At 44.3% G+C, this 27,069-nt stretch overlaps 1 protein-coding gene across 4 annotated transcripts in view; it reads right to left on the bottom strand.

Moving 5' to 3' along the window:
• cdh23 (cadherin-related 23) overlaps positions 1-27,069 on the bottom strand; it is a 178,772-nt gene that overhangs the window by 112,781 nt on the left and 38,922 nt on the right. For all 4 annotated transcript variants that reach the window (XM_023963385.2, XM_078931958.1, XM_078931959.1 and 1 more), the window contains exons 4-6: positions 20,593-20,735; positions 20,150-20,197; positions 19,185-19,277 (exon numbers count right to left, since the gene is read on the bottom strand). In XM_023963385.2, coding sequence (XP_023819153.1) covers positions 19,185-19,277; positions 20,150-20,197; positions 20,593-20,735 — 284 coding nt within the window. The remainder of the gene's footprint in view (positions 1-19,184; positions 19,278-20,149; positions 20,198-20,592; positions 20,736-27,069) is intronic.

Here is a 27,069-nt window from a genome sequence, read left to right as displayed (position 1 = left end):
TGTTAAGGCCTTCACAGAGAAACGCTGAACTATAACTTTTCATTTTTTCTCTCCCCCTCCTTTGGATTGGAAGCCTATAAAAAAACTGTTGTCTTAAAGCTCATTATCTATGACAATGGAAACAACCAACACGATGCTGCATGTTGACAACAACATCCTGACTTACCATCAGCATCGAGAGGCAGGAAAGATAAAATAAAGGATAAATGGCTCGACACAATTGAAAGTCATTTTCCTAAACACACAGCTGTTTTTTTTGTATTTTGTATGGATGAAACATTTTTCTGTTTCAGTTCAAAACCTCCATGTTTCGCCCTTTTCATTGTCTCTGAGGGGAGAGTTTGGCATCCAGCAGTTGCTGAATGAATGCCACAAAGCTTTTACACTTCTGGAATTATGGAGCACCAACACTATTCCATTAAATCTAATTATTTCCCCCAGTTATGCCAATTCCTAAGTTCTGCAGTGACCCAAACCCCTATAAGGAGACATAGAGCAGCCTTTTTGAACGGGTTTGGTTTGTCTGAAAGCAGCTGCTGCATTGATTTTGTGCTCCAGCATGAGCTTTTGCTGGAGCAAACCTTGCTGTTAAAACTGAAGCAGAAGAGGCTGCACTGAAGAGAACTGTAATGCTGTATTGATTTTGACAGTAACAATCTGAGCTTATTCAAGTAAAAACTTAACGATTACTGATGGAGACGTGTTGGATAAGTGGATTCCTACAAGTATGTTGGCATGAAATCCAGAGAATTTCTACTTAACCCCAGCGTTCCTGCTGAACGATCTTTGTCATTTGTCTGTTTGAATTTGAATGTCATCATATGATCGACTCTAAAGAGGACGTAAGAATTCACAGCTCTGACATCTCAGTTGGCAGCATGTGACCCCCGCATGTGACCCCCGCATGTGACCCCCGCAAACTCTATATCATGCATTAAAGGTCAACATCTGGACATGGTTTCACTGCTTGTTTGGCCTCAAACATCAACCAGCAAACACTTCATTAAAAACTTAATTTTATTTTGACAAGAAAACTTTTTTGTATTTTTTACTTGTGCCATCTGTCGCTCCCCAATCAGTAACGGCACCCCGCATGAACGGAACACGTCTATTTCCACTCTGAGAACTTTCCGGTACTTGTTAGTCAGAATCAATCTTAACAGTAGTAAATGCCTCTTAAAATGTTACCAATAGTGGAAACGTTTGTTTTAATGTTGACAGAAAAGTCACAGATCAGAACTGTACAGTCCTTATTGGGCATGTGCAAAGTCGGACGGGACGGCTGGGTCCACCCGATCCGTACTGCCCACGTGCAAACGTTTGGTTTAATAGCAGTTTCCTCCCCAGTGTACCACGACACCGCCACTTACCAGACTTAGTTAACAGTCACGTTAACAGTTGGTTAGTTAACACAAACTGTCAATCTAGCTGCAGCAGCCCCGGGGGGTAAAATGCGCTCGGTTGACCGTATCCTGTAAAAGACTAAAACCATCAGACAGAGAGGAATGACCTCGAGCCTTATGGTTTCCATGACATCACACATCCAGATTTTCCTTGTAATGACAACAACGTACACATTTGGTGTTGCACTTAGGCGCCATCCTCGTTTGCTAATTCGAGCAGAAGAAGCTCTCCGTTAAGGAAAACATAAACCTGTGCGACCATGAAGTTATCCGATGCTTAAACGGTCATAAAGTTGACAAAACTGTGGGGAAATGCTACTGGAAGCAAATCTAATTCACATTTTTGGCGGCAAACGGACGTGACGTCAGATTCACGCAGGCGAGGAACCGATCAGGTAGACGTACTTCTAAAGACACAACCCTGCTTTAAATGCCTTTAAGAAATTTAAGTTCTGATCTCAATGCCGTCACAGTGTTCGAGTCCCGAAAGCTGAAATCCTGTGCCCCCCCCTGCTAATTTGCCCAGTGATGAGAGTCAAAAATCGGCCTCAGGCCTGCTGTGGATTCAAGCTAAAATCCTGTCGGTCCAGTAAAGCCGCTGGCAAACCTTCCCCTTTGAGCGCAATCCTTTGTTCTTATTTTGTGAGAAATGTTAAAGACATGGTGATTTGAAGGGGCTGTGCTGGGGCTCGGCCCCCCGCCGCTCGCAGCCTCAGAGGCCCAACTGTTTGCCACAATAGAGCCGTGATTACAGCTACACTGCTCACAAGGTTCTCCCTTCCTTCTCATCTGTCTGCTCTCCGCTTCCATCTCAGCAGGTATGTGATTACACCAGCCGCGCTAACTTTTCCCTTCCTGCCTCCCCGCCGCCGTCCCTCCATCGCCGCCTCCCACACGTGGAACCCGGTCACGCCGCTGGTGCCTCTGCTCCGACTTACGCAAAGAAAGAGAAACCTGAGAGATACTTTCAAAAGAGTTCTGTTCTTTGCAAACTATTGGACTTTATTAGCAGTGTGTTCTTCAATAATGATCCGTCAAAAGCTGCAGCTCCGACTCTAAACACAGAACTTGAACTTAGTGCTGGACTTCTGGCAGCAACGCTTAGCCTTATGAATTACGAGAGCTCCCACACTAATCATAGCTGTGACACAAAAAGCCACATTTCCCTCTGAAATTAGCTTATCAATAATTCACTCATGTTGAAGAAAGATGAAGTGTCCTTCATCTGCAGCTTCTGCACTAAATGGAAAACTTTTAACACCAAATGATGAATGAAATGCAGAAAATCCAGAAGGTTGTTTTAAACGTTAAAACGCTTTGACTTTTCCTGACTAACCCTCAAAAAAACAGAGCAAAGGATTCTACGTTTTGGGGACTTTTTTCTGCTTCACAGGAAACGTTACTGTCCCGCTGTTTCCTATTATTATTATTATTATTATTATTATTATTATTATTATTATTATTATTATTATTATTATTATTATTATTATTATTATTATTATTATTATTATTATTATTATTATTATTATTATTATTATTATTATTATTATTATTATTATTATTATTATTATTATTATTATTATTATTTTAGTGTCAAAGTATTTAGAATTATGAGGAATATTTGAACTGTTTGTACCAGAAGTCCAAAAGCCAAAGCTTTGACTCAACATCAACAATGAAAACATGCTCAACATGAACTTGGAGTTATCAATTATATAATTCAGTTAAACAGAAATACAAAACTGATTCTCATGTTTACTTATTAAACATCATTTAATGGAAATTTGCTGTATAGTTAAATCTTCCCTTAAATCCAGAACCTCCAGATAATAAAACACCAGTTGTGGGATTAAAGCTATAAAAAACTCAAATGATGAAACAGTTAAAGAACAAAAAAGAAAATACGGCTTCATGTGGATTTGTGAGATTTTTAAAACTGAACATGTTTATTTTAAGCAAACCAAAAAAATAAAAAGTAAAAACAATCAGACAAAGGAAAATGTGAATTTGCCTGAACACTCAAAACTCTGTTTTTGCCGTTCTTCACCGGGTCCAGCCTGCCTGCTGCTTAAGCGCCACAATCACTGAATTGTTTTTCAGGTAAAAAAATGAAACTTGATCTAAAAGACCCAAGAGATACAGAGTGGAACACGCCTATTTCTTATGATCACATCCAGAAGAAAACGTGAACCGCTTGGCTTTTTTGCGGCTTTGTTGTGAAATTCCAACGCACTTGAGATACTTTAGTACTTTTTTTGTATCCTGAATTCCCTCCCTTTATCTGGTATTTTTGTAGCTTTTGTGTTTGGAAACAGCTCGCAGCGATTTCAGATTACTTCAGCTTTTTCATGCCGGGCTGCTGTTCCGACCGTTCAGGTCCTTTCTTCTGATTTGTGACATTTAGCCTTTCCCCCGGGAACTCATTTGACCTCCTGTCGCCTGTGAACTTCTGCTGCAGAGCTGGAGAAAACACAATACAGCATTTACAGTAAAGCGGGCCCCGTCTTTGTGGACTGTACAGAACTGAAGTCAAAAATCATCTTCAATTATACACCTCCTCTTCCATCTTCTAGTTTCCGCTCGGCCCACCCTGTGGCCTGGCAGAGCAAATTTGCGGAGAAGCACTGAGCCGGACAAAATACTTTCACTCCAACAGACAGGAGGAGGAGCGGGCCAAGGACAGTTTCTGAGGAAGAACACGGCCGGAAAAAAACAGCAAAATCCACTGAAGACCCACGCTCTCATGTGACAACAGCAGCATTTCTGCCAATGATGAATCCAGATTGCCATGACATCCCTAAGATTAGTTAAAAGGCCAAGAATGATTTTGGATTATTAGAGCAAAAATAACAAAGGTGACACTTGGGGGGTTGCACGAGCGAGTAGCTAATTGTCGATTAGCAGGAAATCAATGCAGCAAACCAAGAGTTTTTGTCCGAGGACAGGTACAAGACGTGTGCACGAAGACGGTTTCATCTGTAAGAAGAAGAAATGGCTTCCTCATCCGTCTACTGCAACAACCGGTCAACCTGAGCCGCCCTGCCAGAGCTCAGGGCTGTCAGCCTCCAGAGCGCCGGAGCCGTTTGTTTCCATGTAAAGGTAATCAGGCCCAGCATGCCGCAGGGATCCGCAGAGCCAGGGAGAAACAGATGGGCCCATCCCACAGGAAAGCTACAAGGACGGGCCAAATCAGCAAGTTCTGCACCCTGGTTCTGTTATTTACCGTCATCTGTATCACAATCCCACATGTGAGGCGGGAGCGCAGGTTCTCAAGCTGTTCACAGGCAGCCCTGGTAAGTTTGGTTGAAGCTTTGTCACCGTTTGGGGTAAATTTACAGACCCGAGACATGAGAGCGCTAAAAACCTCCGTCACCAAAGTCAGCGTGGAAACGTTTTCACCTTTACCAGGGAGAGGGAACCCCTCCAGACCTGACTCACACCCTTACTTTTTATTTCATTTGGAACTGTCTATAATGTACTTGATTGGCCTTTGTACTTTTATGCTTTTGTTTGTCGTTTGTTTTATTATTTTAATTTTCAAATAATCTTTTATCTTTCATTTTATTATAAAGCACTAAAAAAGTGAAACTTTTCCTAACATTTGTGGCAGATGGTTTCATTACAGAAAACATAGTTTGAGGAGAATGAGCTCCAAGGAGAACATGCTCTAAGGAGAACCTGCTCTATGGAGAACCTGTTTTAACCTGCTCTAACCTGCTCCAAGGAGAACGTGCTCTAAGGAGAACCGGCTCTAAGGAGAACCTGTTCTAAGGAGAACCTGCTCTATGGAGAACCGGCTCTAAGGAGAACCTGCTCCAAGGAGAACCTGCTCCAAGGAAACCTGCTCTAAGGAGAACGTGCTCTAAGGAGAACGTGCTCTGTGGAGAACCGGCTCTAAGGAGAACCTGCTCCAAGGAGAACCTGCTCCAAGGAAACCTGCTCTAAGGAGAACGTGCTCTAAGGAGAACGTGCTCTAAGGAGAACGTGCTCTAAGGAGAACCGGCTCCAAGGAGAACCGGCTCCAAGGAGAACCGGCTCCAAGGAAACCTGCTCTAAGGAGAACGTGCTCTAAGGAGAACGTGCTCTAAGGAGAACGTGCTCTAAGGAGAACCTGCTCCAAGGAGAACCGGCTCCAAGGAGAACGTTCTCTAAGGAGAACCTGTTCTAAGGAGAACCTGCTCTAAGGAGAACGTGCTCTAAGGAGAACCTGCTCCAAGGAGAACCGGCTCCAAGGAGAACGTTCTCTAAGGAGAACCTGTTCTAAGGAGAACCTGCTCTAAGGAGAACCTGCTCTAAGGAGAACCTGCTCTAAGGAGAACGTGCTCTAAGGAGAACCTGCTCCAAGGAGAACCTGCTCCAAGGAAACCTGCTCTAAGGAGAACGTGCTCTAAGGAGAACGTGCTCTGTGGAGAACCGGCTCTAAGGAGAACCTGCTCCAAGGAGAACCTGCTCCAAGGAAACCTGCTCTAAGGAGAACGTGCTCTAAGGAGAACGTGCTCTAAGGAGAACGTGCTCTAAGGAGAACCGGCTCCAAGGAGAACCGGCTCCAAGGAGAACCAGCTCCAAGGAAACCTGCTCTAAGGAGAACGTGCTCTAAGGAGAACGTGCTCTAAGGAGAACGTGCTCTAAGGAGAACCTGCTCCAAGGAGAACCGGCTCCAAGGAGAACGTTCTCTAAGGAGAACCTGTTCTAAGGAGAACCTGCTCCAAGGAGAACATGCTCTAAGGAGAACCTGCTCTATGGAGAACCTGTTTTAACCTGCTCTAACCTGCTCCAAGGAGAACCTGCTCCAAGGAGAACGTGCTCTAAGGAGAACCGGCTCTAAGGAGAACGTGCTCTAAGGAGAACCTGTTCTAAGGAGAACCTGCTCTATGGAGAACCAGCTCTAAGGAGAACCTGCTCTGTGGAGAACCGGCTCTAAGGAGAACCTGCTCCAAGGAGAACCGGCTCCAAGGAAACCTGCTCTAAGGAGAACGTGCTCTAAGGAGAACGTGCTCTAAGGAGAACGTGCTCTAAGGAGAACCTGCTCCAAGGAGAACCGGCTCCAAGGAGAACGTTCTCTAAGGAGAACCTGTTCTAAGGAGAACCTGCTCTAAGGAGAACGTGCTCTAAGGAGAACCTGCTCCAAGGAGAACCGGCTCCAAGGAGAACGTTCTCTAAGGAGAACCTGTTCTAAGGAGAACCTGCTCTAAGGAGAACCTGCTCTAAGGAGAACGTGCTCTAAGGAGAACCTGCTCCAAGGAGAACCTGCTCCAAGGAGAACGTTCTCTAAGGAGAACCTGTTCTAAGGAGAACGTGCTCTAAGGAGAACCTGCTCTAAGGAGAACCGGCTCCAAGGAGAACCGGCTCCAAGGAGAACGTTCTCTAAGGAGAACCTGTTCTAAGGAGAACCTGCTCTAAGGAGAACGTGCTCTAAGGAGAACCTGCTCCAAGGAGAACCGGCTCCAAGGAGAACCTGTTCTAAGGAGAACCTGCTCTAAGGAGAACGTGCTCTAAGGAGAACCGGCTCCAAGGAAACCTGCTCTAAGGAGAACGTTCTCTAAGGAGAACCTGTTCTAAGGAGAACCTGCTCCAAGGAGAACCTGCTCCAAGGAGAACCGGCTCCAAGGAGAACGTTCTCTAAGGAGAACCTGTTCTAAGGAGAACCTGCTCTAAGGAGAACGTGCTCTAAGGAGAACGTGCTCTAAGGAGAACGTGCTCTAAGGAGAACGTGCTCTAAGGAGAACCTGCTCCAAGGAGAACCGGCTCCAAGGAGAACGTTCTCTAAGGAGAACCTGTTCTAAGGAGAACCTGCTCTAAGGAGAACGTGCTCTAAGGAGAACCTGCTCCAAGGAGAACCGGCTCCAAGGAGAACGTTCTCTAAGGAGAACCTGTTCTAAGGAGAACCTGCTCTAAGGAGAACCTGCTCTAAGGAGAACGTGCTCTAAGGAGAACCTGCTCCAAGGAAAACCTGCTCCAAGGAAACCTGCTCTAAGGAGAACGTTCTCTAAGGAGAACCTGTTCTAAGGAGAACCTGCTCCAAGGAGAACCTGCTCCAAGGAGAACCGGCTCCAAGGAGAACGTTCTCTAAGGAGAACCTGTTCTAAGGAGAACCTGCTCTAAGGAGAACGTGCTCTAAGGAGAACGTGCTCTAAGGAGAACCTGCTCCAAGGAGAACCGGCTCCAAGGAGAACGTTCTCTAAGGAGAACCTGTTCTAAGGAGAACGTGCTTTAAGGAGAACCTGTTCTTTGGAGAACCTGCTCTGATTGCATCGTGTTGCTTGAATCGTTCCTGTAAACAGAGGAAATAAGGAGAAACGTCCAAAACATGTGCTGATAAATAACAGCTTTGGTCATTCCTGTCCTTGGTTCTGTGATCTTTGAGCTGCTTAATTTATTTTTTATTTTAAACTGAGAAAATTGGATTTATTAAAAAAACTTTTCCAAAGAGGAACCTTACAAGTAGACTTTCAGTCTCAGAACCAGACGCAGATCAAATGATCAAATTGTGATAATTAATGATATTAAAAGCAAACTGGGATTTACAGTTAATAGAAAGATCTGAAAGTCACAGTGACACGCTGAGTCCCTGATAATGAAATACCTGATCAGAGTGAAAGATTGATGATAAAACTGTTTGCTTTTTCTGCAACAATCTGGTTCCCATCATTTTCCCCATCCTTCATTTTTACGTATTAAATCCTTTTTAAAAATAAAATTAAATGCAAATTGGAGTAGAACTGATTATCATATAAACGGCCGTTGCCGAGGGGAACAAGAAACTCGGGCATTATTTATTTATTTTATCATATTTTCCACAAATCGCCATAAAAACTCTAACTTTAATCAGTTCCCCCTTTCTTTTAAAGACATGAGGGAGTTAGAGACCAGGAGAAGAGCGGCCTTTCTTCCTGTGCCGGTGTTTGTGTCTGCGTCTTTATGTGGGACATAAACAGGATGTGCACGCGCAGAGCCCCCTTTGACAGCTTCATTAGCATCACGCCGCCGTTTTGTAGTGTTTTCCAATTAGTCTGATGCTGTGGGGTCATCTCTAGCGCGTTGACATGGCTAAATGCATCGATCCTGTTGCTTTTGTAATTGTTCAGGGTGATATTGCATCAGTGGAGTTAAGGAGGCACGGCCAGGGCTGTGTCTGCTCACCGGCGCAGATACTGTCTGCACGGCAGGATTCGTTTTTCTGTCACATAATCTTGTAAACATGGATTCCTCACATGTAACAAATATGGATTTGCCTTCTCCTTCAATCTCTTAAACTAAGTTAGTGAAAGAACTGATCTGTTGAACACCTATCAACGTTTAGTCTATGACTAAAACATCAAATATTTACATCTGATATTTCCAAGTCTTAAGGAATATTTTATGCAGCACAGCCATCGGTCTGCTGGTGTACACCCCAACATGAAGCAAGATGGACACAAACAGATTAAACGCATAAACAGTAGTTAAATAATACAAACTGCAAAATGAAAGAAAAATACTCAATGGGATCGCAATTGAACATTCAACATTTAGACACTGCCTAGACAATGGCATAACTGCATGGTACACTATTACAAAAGAGAGGAATCTTATTTAGCTTTAGGGAATTAAAAAATACATTTAGACTGGGAATTCAAGATTTACTAAGATGCCTACAAACTCAAAACTTATCTAAAGGAAATTAAACCTAATCTAAAACAAAAAAGAGACAACATAACTACAGGAATATCAGATGCTTATAAAAACAGCAAAACAAGATTCATTTCAACATTTTACCGTTCTTTCACTGCAAACAGGAAAGTTTCTTCACTCTACATTAAAAGTCAATGGGAAGCTGAGCTCAATCAAAACATTTCAGAAGAAGACTGGTTTAAAATGTGTCTCAGTGCTCTTCTACCAGCTCTCAAATATGGAAGCAATTTGCATGGAAGAATCTTAGACGCTATTTTATGACGCCCCAATCCAAAGCAAATATTTCCATCCGATAAGAAGCCAGTTGAAGGGAGTGCGTTTGTGGAGGAGAAGGAAAGCAAAGGAAATAGAAGACAAGTCTTAACAGTTAAAACACCAAAGGTCAGAAAAAACCTTCAGGAAAGGTTGAATGATGGAAACTCAACCTGCATCTGCGCATCACGTCCCTCTTTTCTGCCTCTTTCTTTTTGTCGTACAAACTCCTGCTTCTCAGCGCCGCCGCCGTTTTTCTTCTCATGTTATGGACATTATTGCAAACAGGCAAGTTTATCCGCCAAAGATGAACCATTTTCTGATCTTCTGTTGTTAGTCTGCCAGCTGATGAGACCAAATGATGTTCTAGTCCACCTGCTCATTCATCTCCTCTTTCTCAGTCCAGTTTACATAATCCTCATTTGCTCAGCATTTAATCCACGGCTGGACCTGGAAAAACTGCAGGTGACCCAAACTGTCAACAACAGGAAGTTTGGAGCCAGCCTTTCAGATTAAAAGCTCCACCAATTCAACTGGAAGAATGACGTTGCTGAAAGACCTTTCCTATGAAGAGTAAGGATGTGAGAAATAAAACTAAAAAAAAGCTTCACCTCAGCAGGAATTTGATTGAGAGAGACACATAAATAGACAGATGGATGGATTTCTTGTAAAAATTTCATATAGTTTTAAATAAAGACTCTTCAAAACAGTAAAATATAATAGAATGACTGTAAGGGAACTTCAACAAGACTAAATTCCACAGTTCATTACAGCCTCATTCCCTATTAGTAGAGAACAGAGCAAACATGGTGGCGTCACTCTGTCCCGAGTTTGTATTTTACTTTCTCAATTAAAGGAGAGGATCTCCCGCTAATGAGACCCAGCATCAGCGGAGAGACCTGAAACTCCACGTCTGACCAGTTGTGGACCTTTGAAGCTGCATGTCGGGATGAGAACTGAAATATCTGGACAGAAGATTTTAGAACAACAAATGCATAAAAAAGACAAGTACAAGTCTGAGGATCGACAACATCAGGACTAAAAATGAGGGTTTGAAAACGAACGGATCAACAGCACGACGCAGATCAAAAAATGAGAAGTGAGAAAAGGGTTGACCCCCACACAATTATTTTATAATCACAATCGGCAGCAGGTATTCAAAGTGCTTCTTGTCTGAATGACACCATTAGACCCAGATTATTGTGGGGGAATTTGAGTCCAACCTCATTCACAGAATCGCAGCTCTTCACTGGGTCAGATAATGACCTCATTTAATCCTGATGTGCCTTTTGACACAAAACCAGCTGGAAAAAACCAGCTGGACCATCCAAAAGGACTTTCAAACTCCATCCGAGTGCAGCATTCTGGACATCCTCCTGCCTTTTCATGGATTATTGTCTGGAATTTGTTCTGCTGGATTATGCAACATAATATCCCTAAGCTTTGTCACTTGCTTGCACCATCTCTGCAAAGACAGGGTTCAAAGACACGCCGATTAAAGCATGTTGTGACTTTGTTTTGTCATTAATCCATGTTGCACACGCTGCAGCCAGCCTCAGTTTCCACAGCGGAGCTTCTGCAGCAGAACTCCAGCTAACGAGGCCGGCTGGGCTTTACTCCAACCCAAAACAGGCTCTGACGGCGAGAAACAAGCGGTCAAGCAGAAAGCTGTCCAATTCTTTTATGTTTAACTCGCTCAAGTGTTATCACACAATGAAAATGATCAAATAAATGCAGCCCCTTCACATCTCACATGCATCAAACTCAACTTAGCATCAAAACCTCAGCAAAAGCAAAACCATCAGTGACTTTTTTCCATCTGGAGATAAATTCAGGTGTCAAAGGGGTTAATAAATGTACCCAAAACACATATATAAGCGTTCTGTAGAGAACAGAAACTGTTGTCTTTAGATTTTTAAGCTAAACATTCATGAAATCTTGTTCATCTTTCAGCACGTCCCTTCAGGGGTCGCCATAGCCAACCAGCTTCCACTGATCCTCACAGGCGGTTTGGTGGAGATTTGTGTACCGGATGTCCTTCCAGACACAAGGCTGTATTTTACCCGGGCTGGGGACCGGCACAGGGGGACCCATTCTGGGGCCGCTGGGATTCGAACGCTGGTCTCCTATGCAGCCACTCCTACGCGCAGCCAACTGAACCATCCAACCGCTTTACATTCATGAAATGCTTTTAGAAAAGTTCCTGCAGGAATTATTTTATGGAAACATATATGTCAAAAACGTTTAAAATCTTTGTGACTTCTTTTAACCAACAAACAAAAAAACCCCAAACCGTCTTCACTCATATCTGCTGTACTGATGGCTAATTCAATCGTAAGGTTTTATTATTTGTAAATTGGTTTTAGAAAAATGAAAACAGAAGACGCAGAAAGAATCCATGTGTTCAGGTCTTTTTATATATTTAAATGTATAAATAACAGGATGTAACGCTAGTCTGTTTTCAGAGGTAATGTGTCACACAATGGAATGTAAAGAAGAGCTTTGATGTTTGTCACATGACTTCATGTCTGAGCTGGTTTGCATCAGTGAAACAAACTCAAAAAAGAAAGAATTATTTGAGGGTTTGAATGCACTACAACAGCGTGCACGCCTCTAAAGGCACTTCAGTAAAGACAGAATGATGTTTTTGGTGTTTCTAATATGTTCTTAGGGCATTTTTCTGATGATGGAGGACATTTTTAAAGAGAACTAAGCTTAAAAATGTATTTCTGAGAATTTCTTTATTTAAATTGTTGTGAAACAGGGGCAGATGAAAAAACACAGATTGAAAAAGATCCTTTTTGTGTTGTAATAAACATGCTGGGCAGGTCCCCAACAGCTCCGCCCCTTTCTGATCATCTACCTACAGACAAATAGATCCACGAACGTCTTTCTTTTCCTGATCTGAACTGGAATCTGGATCTAAACTGGACGGATGGATGGCTCTGATGTTGGCTGCCATGATTGTTGCACTGCTAATGTTAGGTTGGGGGTGTAGGGGACTGTAAGCTAGAGGGAGAGCCTGCTGGATGATGGGTAATGGGATGGGCTTTCTCCACACCAATGGTCCTGCTCACGGGCCACAATCTCCCTGCTGCGACCTATCAGCAACAAGGAGGGGAACGGAGGCAGGGTTGCTCCGCCCACAACTCCGAGGTGAATTTCTAATGAATTCCTGCTGCTCTGCAGAAACTATGTCCTGGGAAACGGCACAGGTTTTTAGGTTTTTGGCCAAAAACATCATCACAGATTGGAGGATGATCAGAGAGGGACTTAAAGTGGTTTTGCTGCGTTTCTCTGTGCTTTTCTAAAACGTATCACAGATCTTTACAGCAGATCTCCTCGCCATCGCCGTCATAGTTGAGGACACGACTGCAGCTCTATCAGAAGTAAACCTCTGGTCAGAGAAGCAGAAAAACCTGCTGGATGATTCCAACGCCGCGCCGCAGAGAGCGTCTGAGGTGTGCGGACCGCTTTGTATTCAGACAAACATTTTTCCAGCCGTTAATTATTTTCCTTCCACAGAATTTTGTTTTCACTCACACGTCACCGTGAGAAATAGCCATTATTTTTCTCTTCATGAAGACATTCACATAAATAGGAGCAGCTGGAAAATATGGAGGCTGACAAGAAACATAAATGTCTTTCATGTCAGCCAGACCTTGTCAGAATTCACAACCGTGCCCGGATAGTGTTATTGAGCATGAGCGAGCCACAGGCAGGGTGGGAGGGAATACTTGAAAGAATGGATAGAAAGAGAGCGACAGGTTGATTTATTCAAAGAGTGAGGAGTGGGGGAATCAAACTTTAATGGCTTCTGGGAGCCCCCGCCATCTCAGTGCTTCCATACGTACTCCCTCTTTACTTCCGTTACTTTTTTCACACCTCACCTCTCTCCGTCTTCTTGTCTGACTCCAAATACTCGGAGACTCTTACAAACTCTCCCCTTCTTGACAACCAAACTGCCCCCCCCCCCGTCTCTGCAAGCAGCAAAAATCAAGGTGCTCTTCATGCTCAGTCAGGTTAAGTGACACCAAAAGAAAGAAAGAAAAAGATAGGATTTACTTTTACAAGTGGCCTGACCATCATTTGCTGCTTCAACCCTCCAGCTCACAAGGATGCTCTGAGCTGCTCCAACAGGCTCTTGGCAGCTCCTGTTTCTCGGGGGGGGGGGTTTACCTAAACACCTAAATAGGCTACAAACTTTATTCACTCCTCACTAACCTAAGCTGGGATTCAGCCACATGGACAAAAGGGGAAACAGTTCAAAGTTTCTGTTCAGTCTTGGGGATTTTTGTCGTGTTTCCTTCCGTCACAAGCTGGATTTCCATCGACTCTGAGCGTAAATTAGATCTGTGATACGAAATTCTCCTGATGGAAACTCGACAATTTCCAAAAAAGGATCTCAAAAAAGCTTTTGAGTTCAGAGAAGGTGGTTTTTGATCAAAATTGACATATCTCTCAAAATGGCAATGGAAACACTTTTTCGAGTTATACGAGTCGCATGACCAGCAACCAGACGGCGATTCACTCCTTGGTGGGAACTGGCGGCGTTGGGCGCCGACAGCGGGCGCCACCAGAGGTCCCACAGCATCACAGCTCATCAAAAGTTGAGGGTGTCATGTGGAATTGTTGGATCCACAGCTCCTCTGGAAAATCACCATCTACCTTTGTCCGTAGCCCCTCCCACATGTAAAGAGCTCGCCGCTCCATAAGACGCCAACGGCGCCTTTAAAATTCTAATGTATCTGCTGTAAGTCAAAGTATTGTCCACATCCATGTTTTTGAATGACTTCTCGCATGAGTCAGTTTGTGTTTATTCGCACAATTAGGGTTTGATGCAAACAGTGTAATTGGGAAATTGTGTTTTTTCAATATTTCTAGAATTTCCATAAAGTTTCACGCATGTGTGATGGAAACACAACTACGATCACACCAGGATCGGGTTGATCCTCCTCCACAGATGTCTTCTCTTCAGTTTATTCGGGTAATCTGGATTATTCCGGTTAGGTCTGTTTTGTGGTTCACAGTTTGATTGATTATTAGGTTCCAGGAGTTACAGACAACTAGGCAAACGTCTCAAAAGGTTCAACCAACATCATCTAAACAGGTTTTTGTTAATGCAAAATGTGGCTAAAAAGGCCTAAACATTAACATCAATGTAGATGAAAAAATGCTGGATCTACCTCAATTTATATTTTAATCATAAAAATGTAAAAGCTTTATTGTTTGACAGCTTGAAGTCCAATTATATTTAGATTTTTTTAACCTTTAAACGATTCCGGATTTTTGTTTTCTCTTAAGGAAAAGTGTGAAACGTGGAGGATTAATGCATAAATACGTTTGAGCAGGTCGCCTTTAGAAACTTCCACTTCAGATGTTTGTGCAGATTTGAGGAGAAATATGTCCAGTTTTTTTTCTATAGTCCAAATTATAGAGCAGATTATAAAAATTCTGATTTTAACCCTAGTTATTGTTGTTTTCTTTCCCTCCAGCTTTATTCTGTTCAGCTTTGACCATCTCAGCGTATCTTTATGATTTCTTCAGCTAGACCTGAGACATAATGACTGCAGCCTGAGCAGAAAGTGCAAAAAACAATCAATTAATACACTAAATATTAAAAGTCAGCAGATCCAGGTTGAAAACCTGACATTTATGCTTTTAAATGTTAGCAGAAAACTATGAAATCTTCGACAAAAGCCAAGCGGGCTCAGAAGACGACGGAAAGGCCACAGAAAGAAGCTCCAGTCAAGATTGAAACGGCAAACCTCTTCCTGTGAGACTTGACAGATCTTGTTAAGTAAAACAGGTCAGTATATCCATGGTTTATTATTACATTTAAAGAATATGATCAATCATGTTTAAGATTTTAAAACCTGAAGTCATTTGAAAAATGTTACTGAAATTTGTTCACTTTGTATTTTAAGCACCAAAGTCTCTGAAAGAAAAAGAAAAACAGCTCCATTTTTGATTCAATTTAGTATTTTTTATTCAATTTTTTCATTTTCTCTTTAAATCCCTCCATCTCTGTGTCTGAGGCTTAGGGTCTTAACGTCAGGGAGAATTCCCTTTGAGGCCTCCGCCTGTCAAACGCTCACAACTCAGTGGCATCTCTGGATTCTGCAGGAAAGGATCATTTAGGAAAAAATCCAGCTTCAACTTCAGAAAGCTGGAGTGTTTGTTTTTTTGTTATTTTTACACACTTTGCTGAAATATTTCTGCAAGAATGTTTTATTTTACCATGGAATAAAAAAAGTGCTTGTTCAAGGTTCTCAAAAGCAGTAATTACATGTCTGTTGTTATACTTCAACACTAAAACGTCTGTTTTGCTGCCACAGAAAGGTAAATGGCGTGTACTTGTATAGCGCTTTACTACCTTCTCAGAAGTGCTTTGCAGTGACTTTCACACACTGATGTGCAGTCAGGGGAGGCAGGTGAGGCCCGGCCTCACCTGCAAAATATAGCTTAGAAAATACATAAAATTAAATGAATAGACTTTTTAATATAAAAAATAAAACTCAAATATTTTTTTGAAATGTTGGTTACTTTTCCTGTGTGGGTTTGCAACATTTCTTTAGTACAAAAGTAGTGAATTTACGAATTTCCTGTTCAAATACACAAAAGAGCGGCAGGTGAGGCACCAGCTGCTTGTCCTGTGTGAACACTGTGGGCTATATCACAAACACCTGTCTTGAACGTTCTTCTACCTAAATTAAGTGGACCGGGTCCCAGTCAAACTAGTCATGAGAATGAATACTTGAAAATCTCCCGCTGTTAAAACTCCCATCATCACCATTCCTTGATCTGATTGAGTTCTGTCTGAATTCCTTCCCTACTCACTCTATAGTGTGTTCTCCGTGTTGTAGATCTGTCTGAATCTACATTTCCAAAATCCAGTGCCCTGGAAATTTCCCAGAAGTCTCTGCAAAAAAACAGTGTACATTGATGCTCACTAGATCTGCCAATATAGACCACAATCCATTGCGTCTGAACAATTTTCGCCAAAATGTATTTAAATGTTTTTTTTTAATAAACTATCAACGTTTTTATCTTCAGAAGACAGTGGACTCATAAATAATCATCCCAAAACGCTCATATTAATTAGATTTCAACTTTGTAAAATCAATGACATCATAACCGCCGTTTAGAAAAAAAAAAAAGTAGTGAGCGTGAAGTCTGAAGTGCTTTTATAAGCCAGGGCACTACATAGTAGGTAGGGGGTTAGGGCGGGAATTCAGACACTGAGTTGATGTTTTCCAGCGTCCAGCAGCTCCATGTGTGCACCCGGATGGCAGCTTTGTGGGATTGTGTGTTGGACAGAGACGGACACCACAACACAAATGATCACAAAAACACTCCTCTATGGTCCTGGAACCCCAGGAGGTGACACCTACTGGGCCCAGCGCGAGCGGGGTTTGAGCTCGAACGCATGGTGGTTACAGTGATGAAAGCACCAACTCTCAGCGGGACGCCGAGGGCCAAGCAGCCAAAGTAATAAATGTGCGACAGAAAAGAAAAACTAGTGAGTTTAAATTCAGCGATCTCTGAAGCGTCCGGAGCTTCACACATGAACTACAGCTACCCGCCCGCCACATGACGCGACTATGAGACACCCTCGTCGTGTTTTCATCTTTTACAATATGAGACAGGCCTGAACCCCATCTGCTGTGCTATTAAAACCTTATTTCTGTTGGTAGTCCTTCCACTTTCTGCAGAGTCTTTGCTGCCTGAGTGTGTGCACGCTGTAAATCTGGACAGCTCATTAGCACTGACACAGGGAATGCTAGCAGCCCACCTGCTCCCCTCCACCCTCTTTATGGCTCCACAAATTAAAAGGAAATTATGGTAGACTCTCCCCGAGTCTCTCTGCTGCAATGCTCACCTTTCCCGTCACATTGCTTCAACTGCATGCCAGACGCGTCACAGCCCTTAAGCACACTGTCCTCTTTCTTCCTCTTGGCCTCTGTCATTCTCTATTGTGCTCCCTGCAATTTAGCTTTTGTTAAATCTTAATATTTGTATTTCTGCGGGTTCTTTTCTTTCCTCCGTCATCTCTCACAGCCGTCACCTTTTCCCATCTTTGCCTCTGATGTGCTGATGGCATTCTAACCCCACTTACTGCGGCGTGTCCAGTGAGTGACAGCATGATGAAGTGATGTCGCACACGGTTTGCTTTGTCCTCTAGGGGTCAGGTGGGGTCACCCTCGGGTAATAAGCCATAAAAATGCAGGAAACGACAGTTGTGGGGAAATAAGATAAGGTGGAGGAAAGGGAACAATCACAAACAAAGCAACTCCTGAATGAGTGCAGCTCCAAAACAGATGAGTGGAAGACCCAGTCCCATTAAAAAGGTGTTTCTAACATGTTCTTGGGGCCTTTTTCTGATGATGGAGGGCATAGATAAAGACAGTTTAGCTCAAAATTACATCCTTTCTGAGTTTTTCTTTATTCAAATCGTTGTGCAACAGGAGCAGACAGAAACATGCTGTTTGAAAAAGATGGGCGGGGCTAAAAGGCTCTGCAGAAACTATGTCCTAGAAAACAACAGGTCATTGATTTGGGCTAAAAAACGCATCATCCTCAGATCAACAGATCAGAAGATGATCAGAGTGGGACTTTGGGAGGAGCAAAGCTTAAAGAAGAGCTTTCTGGAGATAGATCATGATGTAATCCACCGTCCGGAAATGAAGAGCGACTCGGCCGCGCTCGCAGAAACAAGGTTGGCCTGTTTGTCTTGACTGATGACAGAAGTGTGTTTGTGAGTGCTCTGGTGTATCACCACATCCCCTCGCCTGAAACACGAGCCTTGAATTTTATAGTATGGCAGGATTGAGTGTAGCTGGAGAACAAACCATGTGTGAGCAGCATGAGGTCAAGCAGTCTTTTTTAATGACTTTCTCCCTGCAGCACAGGAGTCTGCATGTGGACTGTGTCCTCCCACACCAGAGCAGTGGCCACAGTGGAGAATATTCACTTGTGGGTGATCTGAACAACCTCATCTAAATACTCCTCATTTCTCTCACATTTCCTTTACTTTATGGATTGGAAAGAGAAAAAAAAAAGTCAGAGGCTTTGAAGATTTGGCCAAAACGGAGAAAAGGATGTGTGCACGGTATAAACACAACAAGGGAAGTGGGTGTGGATTCAAGCCCCTGTTTGAAGTCCCCCCCTCCACTCTGGCAATTTCTTCATATCAAGGATTAGATGCAGGAGAAAGCAAAGAGGAGACATAAAGATGGAGAGAAGTGAGGGCTCAGGGGGGAGGTAGCAAATTCACAGGGGGACTAGGAAGGGACAGAAACAGGAGGAGAAGAAAAGTCTTTAGCAGACAATTGCTTTCATTGCTTTGAAGAAAGCTATGCATATCTTCTGAAAATAATTAGGGACAAAGTTTTTTTAAATATATAAATAATTGTTAACAAATCTGTCATTTTTTTAATCAAGAAAATAAGAAAATTCATTACATGATTGACATCTTTTTTACATTTCCTATTAAATCACTAGACTAAAAGGCTCTCTCTGATCGTCTGGTGATCTGTTTCCAAAGCGTTCCCATTGGTCTATTAATTAGGATGATGCCTTTTTTAGACATTTTTAGACTTTAGTGTTGTTTTCTAAGACAGTTTCTGCAGAGCGGCAGGAGTTCATTAGAAATTCACCTCTGAGTTGTCGTGGAGAATATGGAAATACAAAGAAATGCAAATTTGCAAATCTTGATTTTTGATATATACATTATAATAATGCAACAAGAACATGTTCAAAACACCAAAATCACCATTTTCATCAGAGTGGGTCTTTAAACACCACTTAGGAAATGTTGTGTTTGTGTAAGAAGTAGCTAAATTGTGACACTCTTACCTCAGGGATGCGTACGGTGTAAGGCTGCCCATGGAAGGTCGGTGCATTGTCATTCACATCTCCAATCTGGATGTTTACCGTGTCTTTGACCACCTGGAGGAAGAGGAGGAGGAGGAGGACACGCCTTTGGAAATCAGTTTAACAAAGCAGCTCCTCAAAGAGAAGTGTAACCACTGAAAAGATGCAGAGAGTACGAAGAGGCGAGAGAAAAGAAAAGCAGGGCGGCGTGGCCGCGATCAGCCGCAGGGCAGAGTGGGAGGAATGTGCTTTGGATCCGAAATACTCAGAGTCAGGCAAACACACAGGGAGACAGCATGAGAGGGAAACCCAGGCATGACGGCCGCATGACGGCAACATGACGGCAACATGACGGCCGCATGACGGCCGCATGACGGCCGCATGACGGCAACATGACGGTCGCATGACGGCAACATGACGGCCGCATGACGGCCGCATGACGGCCGCATGACGGCCGCATGACGGCACCATGACGGCCGCATGACGGCCGCATGACGGTCGCATGACGGTCGCATGACGGTCCCATGACGGCCGCATGACGGCCGCATGACGGCCGCATGACGGCCGCATGACGGCCGCATGACGGCCGCATGACGGCCGCATGACGGCCGCATGACGGCCGCATGACGGTCGCATGACGGTCGCATGACGGCCGCATGACGGCCGCATGACGGCACCATGACGGCCGCATGACGGTCACATGACGGCCCCATGACGGTCGCATGACGGCCGCATGACGGCCGCATGACGGTCACATGACGGCCGCATGACGGTCGCATGACGGTCGCATGACGGCCGCATGACGGCCGCATGACGGCAACATGACGGTCGCATGACGGCCGCATGACGGTCGCATGACGGTCGCATGATGGTCGCATGATGGTCGCATGACGGTCACATGGGGTCAGGGTACATGTCTGTCAGAACTAGGACCGGTCAGCTCCTACCTCCTGCTTGTCACTGACGGAGAACACCACCTGCATCTCTTGCATGGTCTGGAGGAAAGAGAAAGAAAAATCATCAGAAACTTTTCAAATTTCATGCAAAGTAACAGAAGACAAACAAGAGTTTTGAGAAATGCTGCGTGAACTTGAAGACCTCTGTGTGTTTCATCTCTCATTGGATGCTCACTGTTCTTCCACCTCTCTTTCATCATTTGATAATTTACTCTCCATCTCCTACTTTTGAAAATGCTCACTCTTCTTGGCTGGGCTCTTTTCTTTGCTAATGCATGCGCTGGCGTAGGATATTAAATATTTTACATGTGTTATTGCAAATAAGACTGTTGTCCTCCTGAGCTTCAGCCTCTGTTCTGATAAGATATTTAAAAAGAAAAAAAGCCTTCCATGACCAAATCTAATAAAGAAGCTAGCATGTGTGGAGTTTGCACCTCACGGTCGAGCTGCTGCCGGAGCCAGACCACCCCAGTGTCCGGATTCACAGAAAAGAACCTCATGGATTCTTCTCCCAAGACCCCGAACAGCAGCGGTTCATTCTCAGGATCTTCTGCCTTAAGCTGGGTCACAGAGGAACCTGCCAACAAGGGGTCAGAGGTCAGAGGTCAGATGGACACAATCATTCAGAGGGTCAAATATGCAAATTCAAAAGAGAAACCCAGTCTCTGAAATAAAATAAAAGCTTCAGTCATTTTGGACAAAAACCTTCAAAGTACAGAGGAGAACAAAGCCTGAAATGCATTTAAATATAAAAAATAGATGCAACCAGCATCAGACTGATGGATGGCTTCATCTATCGTTCATACAGTACGTCTTCACCACCTCGAGTACATCCATGTGTGACATTTGCCTTGTACAGACGTAGACACAGGTTCACCAAATTCACTTGTTTATTCTGCCCTGGATTTACCGACAGTTTATCTGATGAGCTGAATTCGACGGTTTGGTTTGAGGTCAGTGGAAGAGACCATCAGCAGGAATTTAGTCCACATGGGGTTGTTAATAATTACACACGATAAGAATGAACAAAACATTAAAAGCAAACAAAAAGATTTAGTCCCAACTGTCCTTACAGGTGGATATGGGCTGTCTGGGGGTTAAAAAAAGGGTCAAACCTGTACGGGGCACTCTGGTGACCCGCAGGTGATAGAAAAGGTCATAGCATGTTCAGTGAATCCGTAAAGAGAAAATGTTCATGCACAATTGTTTTCACGTTGATGCTGCGGGTGACAACACATACGGGGAAATATGGGTGAAGTGGGGGAGGGGGGGCGATGGTGTGTCGTGCAGATTTTTCATTTTTACAACCCCCCCAAATGGTCAGTGAGGATCCCATTTCAGCATCTTCTGACGTACTCCAAGGACGTAGCAGTGTGTCTCTGCTGTTCATGCTACAACTAGAGAGCTTCAGTGTTGGATGATCTCTTCCTCTTCATCATGTTGTAGTCTCAATCTATCGGCTCCATTCAGTTGTAATTATCTTCACTCTTCTAAACCAAAAAGGTCTAGCCTTTCACTTATCCAATCAGCATCTTTCCCTCATTTAAATTTCAGCACTGAAATGTCACGCAAACCAGGGAAGCCTCCACCGACAACCCACCAGCATCCTGACTGTTGATGTATTCAACCAAGACTTTGAGTGTTTTCCTCCGTTTCTTGGATGCTGTTTTATTCCTAGTTTAAAAAAATACTCGTTTTAAAAATAAGGAAACTAAGGATAAGGATGTTCCTCCTTGACGTCTTGTGTTCAGAGGGTCCAGAGCAGCGCGTCTTCATAATGCGACATGCAGCTCTTTATGCTGCTTTAACACCACAGAGAAGCAGCTGCATTCAGGACACATTACAGACACACTACTACTTAATTATTAAGTCTAAATTAAACATGTTGAATTGCCATTAATGAGTCAAAAGGTTAAACACAACATGCATAAAGCAGAATGGGGGGCTTTTACATGAACTTCATTAAGGTTTCCTTTTTTATTTTAAATACAAACCCCTCATGACAAAGCATCTGGTCATAAAAGCATTGAAAGAAGGTTCCTAAAGGTCATCTTCATAACCTCTTTTCACTTGCTCTTCTGTGCATTTGTTCTTTTGTTTTTTTAAATAAAAACATCAGGAATTGAAGGCGATGTGGCAATTTAATTAAAAAGGATTCAAGCTTGTAAACTTGCTCTCAGGAAACAAAGTAAAATGGTTGTGCAAATCTTCCTGCAACGCTCAGCTATGAGAGGTGGTTTAGTTTAAAACAAGAATATAGATGGCGGAGCGAGTTAACCAGTCAGACTCACACCCTGCACGCACCAAGACGCTCATCCTTCACTCCTCCCTGCAGGTACTTAGACAAAAGAAGAGAAGCCAAACTAAATCAAGCCTGTCACCCATGCACCAAACCTTTTAACACAACGGCCAATTAGGCTGCACAATCACACGCCCCTCTCGTTTTATTAATACACCCCATTTTCCTATGAAAGGGTGGCAAAAATGACTAATTAATATAACGATTTATGAACCCCTCTCATTGCAGTCTAATGAGATTTATGCAAATTCAGCAGCTTTCAATATGACTTATACTTTGGTTGAAGACGGTGCAAATTAAGCATTTTACCTCATAGTCATCAATAATAACTCCTTTTTTGTCTCCCTTTGGCTATCACCACTAAAGAATCTGTCTGTGTCATGAATAATAACAAATGGTCATTTGAGAGCAGGACTATGCATGAAAGCCATGGATGTGCCAAAGCAAAGCGTCTGCTCTGGAGACAAACAAAGACTATTTGTGTTAAAGGCAAAAAGAATACCACTTAGATCTTTGAATTTGTTCAGATGAAGAGCAAGCGGAGAACACAGTGACGTGACGCGTGCATTGCAGCGAGTCTTTCCCACAATGACTGTACGGTTGTTTTATGACTGATGTTCTCAGTCTCACTGGAGCAGATCGGATTTTAGTCATTGTTTTTCTGTCCTGTTTGCTGAAGTGTAAACAGAGACAGGGTTAAATATATCTGCTAAATAAAATACATACATCCACATTAGTGTAGACATGTTTGTGTGTATCTTAGCATGTGTGTGTGTGTTTTAACATTTGTGTGGATGGGATTGTGTGTGTTTTTTCAGCATTTGTGTGGATGGGATTGTGTGTGTGTTTAAGCATTTGTGTGGATGGGATTGTGTGTAGGTTTAAGCATTTGTGTGGATGGGATTGTGTGTAGGTTTAAGCATTTGTTTGGATGGGATTGTGTGTGTATTTTAGCATTTGTATGGATGGGTTTGTGTGTGTTTTTTAGCATTTGTATGGATGGGTTTGTGTGTGTTTTTTAGCATTTGTGTGGATGGGTTTGTGTGTATCTTAGCATTTGTGTGGATGGGTTTGTGTGTGTATTTAATCATTTGTGTGGATGGGTTTGTTTGTGTGTGTATTTAAGCATTTGTGCGGATGGATTTGTGTGTGTATTTAAACATTTGTGTGGATGGGTTTGTGTGTGTATTTAAACATTTGTGTGGATGGGTTTGTGTGTGTATTTAAGCATTTGTGTGGATGGGTTTGTGTGTGTTTTTTAGCATTTGTATGGATGGGTTTGTGTGTGTTTTTTAGCATTTGTGTGGATAGGTTTGTGTGTATCTTAGCATTTGTGTGGATGGGTTTGTGTGTGTATTTAAGCATTTGTGCAGATGGATTTGTGTGTGTATTTAAACATTTGTGTGGATGGGTTTGTGTGTGTGTTTAAACATTTGTGTGGATGGGTTTGTGTGTGTATTTAAGCATTTGTGTGGATGGGTTTGTGTGTGTATTTAAGCATTTGTGCGGATGGATTTGTGTGTGTATTTAAACATTTGTGTGGATGGGTTTGTGTGTGTGTTAAAGCATTTGTGCGGATGGATTTGTGTGTTTATTTAAACATTTGTGTGGATGGGTTTGTGTGTGTATTTAAACATTTGTGTGGATGGGTTTGTGTGTGTATTTAAGCATTTGTGCAGATGGATTTGTGTGTGTATTTAAACATTTGTGTGGATGGGTTTGTGTGTGTGTTTAAGCATTTGTGTGGATGGGATTGTGTGTGTGTTTAAACATTTGTGTGGATGGGTTTGTGTGTGTATTTAAGCATTTGTGCGGATGGATTTGTGTGTTTATTTAAACATTTGTGTGGATGAGTTTATGTGTGTTTTTTCAGCATTTGTGTGGATGGATTTGTGTGTGTATTTAAACATTTGTGTGAATGGGTTTGTTTGTGTGTGTGTTTAATCATTTGTGTGGATGTGTGACACTGGCCAAAAGCTGGGTTCCTGATTGGTTGACGTGATGCTTCTTCATTAGCACAGTTCATATAAACTCTGAAACACTGATGCGGCGCCCGACGCTCCAAACACAGCGAAGGAGATCTGATGGCAATGGTACATCAACCTAACGTTGAACTCTGCTGCGTGGATCACGTTTAGTGTGAACGCAGCTTTACGCTGGCACCAACTGGTAACCCCCTGGGGTAATGTGGGGTTTGGTGTTTTGCCCAAGGACACTTTGGGCGGGGAGGGAGGGAACCTTTTATATCAACCAGTAGGCCAACCCGGCTGCTGTTGGGTGAATATTCCTGAACTGGTCACCAGTCATCAGTGCACATTAACGCAGCCCCGCCCCTTTTCCTGGGCTCTGCGATGCAGCTCTCCTGATGAGCACTGAGCTGAAGGAACCCTTCCACTCTGGTAGATGCAGACTTTGGGTTTTGCTGGTCAGTTCATCTCTCTTGCTTGGTTCTGCACTTCATGGTCACTCCCGGTTTCAGGTTCTGTGATCATCACAGCTGCTTCTTCCTCCTCAATGATCCCACAGATCAGAAGAAAAGCCCAAAGCTTTGTTTTCTTCTTGCCCTCTCCTCTCACCTCCATTTTTTTCTAGCATCTTCAGTGGTGTCACAGTTACGGCTGTGGCCGTATTTGGTTTTGTATAGTTCTGTTTTTCTGTGTTGTGTATTTTCTTTCTGTTTCAGGGTGGGATCTCTGTGTCCTCGTGCAACTTTGTGTCTGTTTGTTTGTCATTATATGCAGGTGTGGTGCATGAAGGTGTGGCCTCTAACTGGACCAGAGCTGGTGGAGGTGTGGCCTTCAATTGGACAAGAGCTGGTGGAGGTGTGGCCTCCGATTGGACCAGAGCTGCTGGAGGTGTGGCCTCCAATTGGACCAAATCTGGTGGAAGTGTGGCCTCCAATTGGACCAGAGCTGCTGGAAGTGTGGCCTCCAATTGGACCAGAGCTGCTGGAGGTGTGGCCTCCAATTGGACCAGAGCTGCTGGAGGTGTGGCCTCCAACTGGACCAGAGCTGGTGGAGTTGTGGCCTCCGATTGGACCAGAGCTTGTGGAGCTGTGGCCTCCAATTGGACCAAATCTGGTGGAAGTGTGGCCTCCAATTGGACCAGAGCTGCTGGAGGTGTGGCCTCCAATTGGACCAGAGGTGCTGGAGTTGTGGCCTCCAATTGGACCAGAGCTGCTGGAGGTGTGGGCTCCATTTGGACCAGAGCTGCTGGAGGCGTGGGCTCCAATTGGACCAGAGCTGCTGGAGGCGTGGGCTCCGATTGGACCAGAGCTGCTGGAGCTGTGGCCTCCGATTGGACCAGAGCTGGTGGAGGTGTGGCCTCCAATTGGACAAGATCTGGTGGAGGTGTGGCCTCTGATTAGACCAGAGCTGCTGGAGCTGTGGCCTCCAATTGGACCAAATCTGGTGGAAGTGTGGCCTCCAATTGGACCAGAGCTGCTGGAGGTGTGGGCTCCAATTGGACCAGAGCTGCTGGAGCTGTGGCCTCCAATTGGACCAGAGCTGGTGGAGGTGTGGCCTCCAATTGGACCAGAGCTGGTGGAGGTATGGCCTCCAATTGGACCAGAGCTGGTGGAGGTATGGCCTCCAATTGGACCAGAGCTGGTGGAGGTGTGGCCTCCAACTGGACCAGAGCTGCTGGAGGTGTGGCCTCCAATTGGACCAGAGGTGCTGGAGGTGTGGCCTCCAACTGGACCAGTGGTGCTGGAGGTGTGGCCTCCAATTGGACCAGAGCTGCTGGAGGTGTGGCCTCCAACTGGACCAGAGGTGCTGGAGGTGTGGCTTCCAATTGGACCAGAGCTGGTGGAGGTATGGCCTCCAATTGGACCAGAGCTGCTGGAGGTGTGGCCTCCAATTGGACCAGAGGTGCTGGAGGTGTGGCCTCCAACTGGACCAGAGGTGCTGGAGGTGTGGCCTCCAATTGGACCAGAGCTGGTGGAGGTATGGCCTCCAACTGGACCAGAGCTGCTGGAGGTGTGGCCTCCAATTGGACCAGAGGTGCTGGAGGTGTGGCCTCCAACTGGACCAGAGCTGCTGGAGGTGTGGCCTCCAATTGGACCATAGGTGCTGGAGGTGTGGCCTCCAACTGGACCAGAGGTGCTGGAGGTGTGGCCTCCAATTGGACCTGAGGTGCTGGAGGTGTGGCCTCCAACTGGACCAGAGCTGCTGGAGGTGTGGCCTCCAATTGGACCAGAGCTGGTGGAGGTATGGCCTCCAATTGGACCAGAGCTGCTGGAGGTGTGGCCTCCAATTGGACCAGAGGTGCTGGAGGTGTGGCCTCCAACTGGACCAGAGGTGCTGGAGGTGTGGCCTCCAATTGGACCAGAGCTGGTGGAGGTGTGGCCTCCAATTGGACCAGAGCTGGTAGAGGTGTGGCCTCCAATTGGACCAGAGCTGCTGGAGGTGTGGCCTCCAATTGGACCAGAGCTGCTGGAGGTGTGGCCTCCAATTGGACCAGAGCTGGTAGAGGTGTGGCCTCCAATTGGACCAGAGCTGGTGGAGGTGTGGCCTCCAATTGGACCAGAGCTGGTAGAGGTGTGGCGTCCAATTGGACCAGAGCTGCTGGAGGTGTGGCCTCCAATTGGACCAGAGCTGGTGGAGGTGTGGCC

Source organism: Oryzias latipes, chromosome 15 (genome assembly GCF_053564925.1).
Source record: "Oryzias latipes strain Hd-rR chromosome 15, Olatipes_Hd-rR_3.1".
Taxonomy (NCBI): Eukaryota; Metazoa; Chordata; class Actinopteri; order Beloniformes; family Adrianichthyidae; genus Oryzias; species Oryzias latipes.
This window is presented reverse-complemented; position numbering and strand designations above follow the sequence as displayed.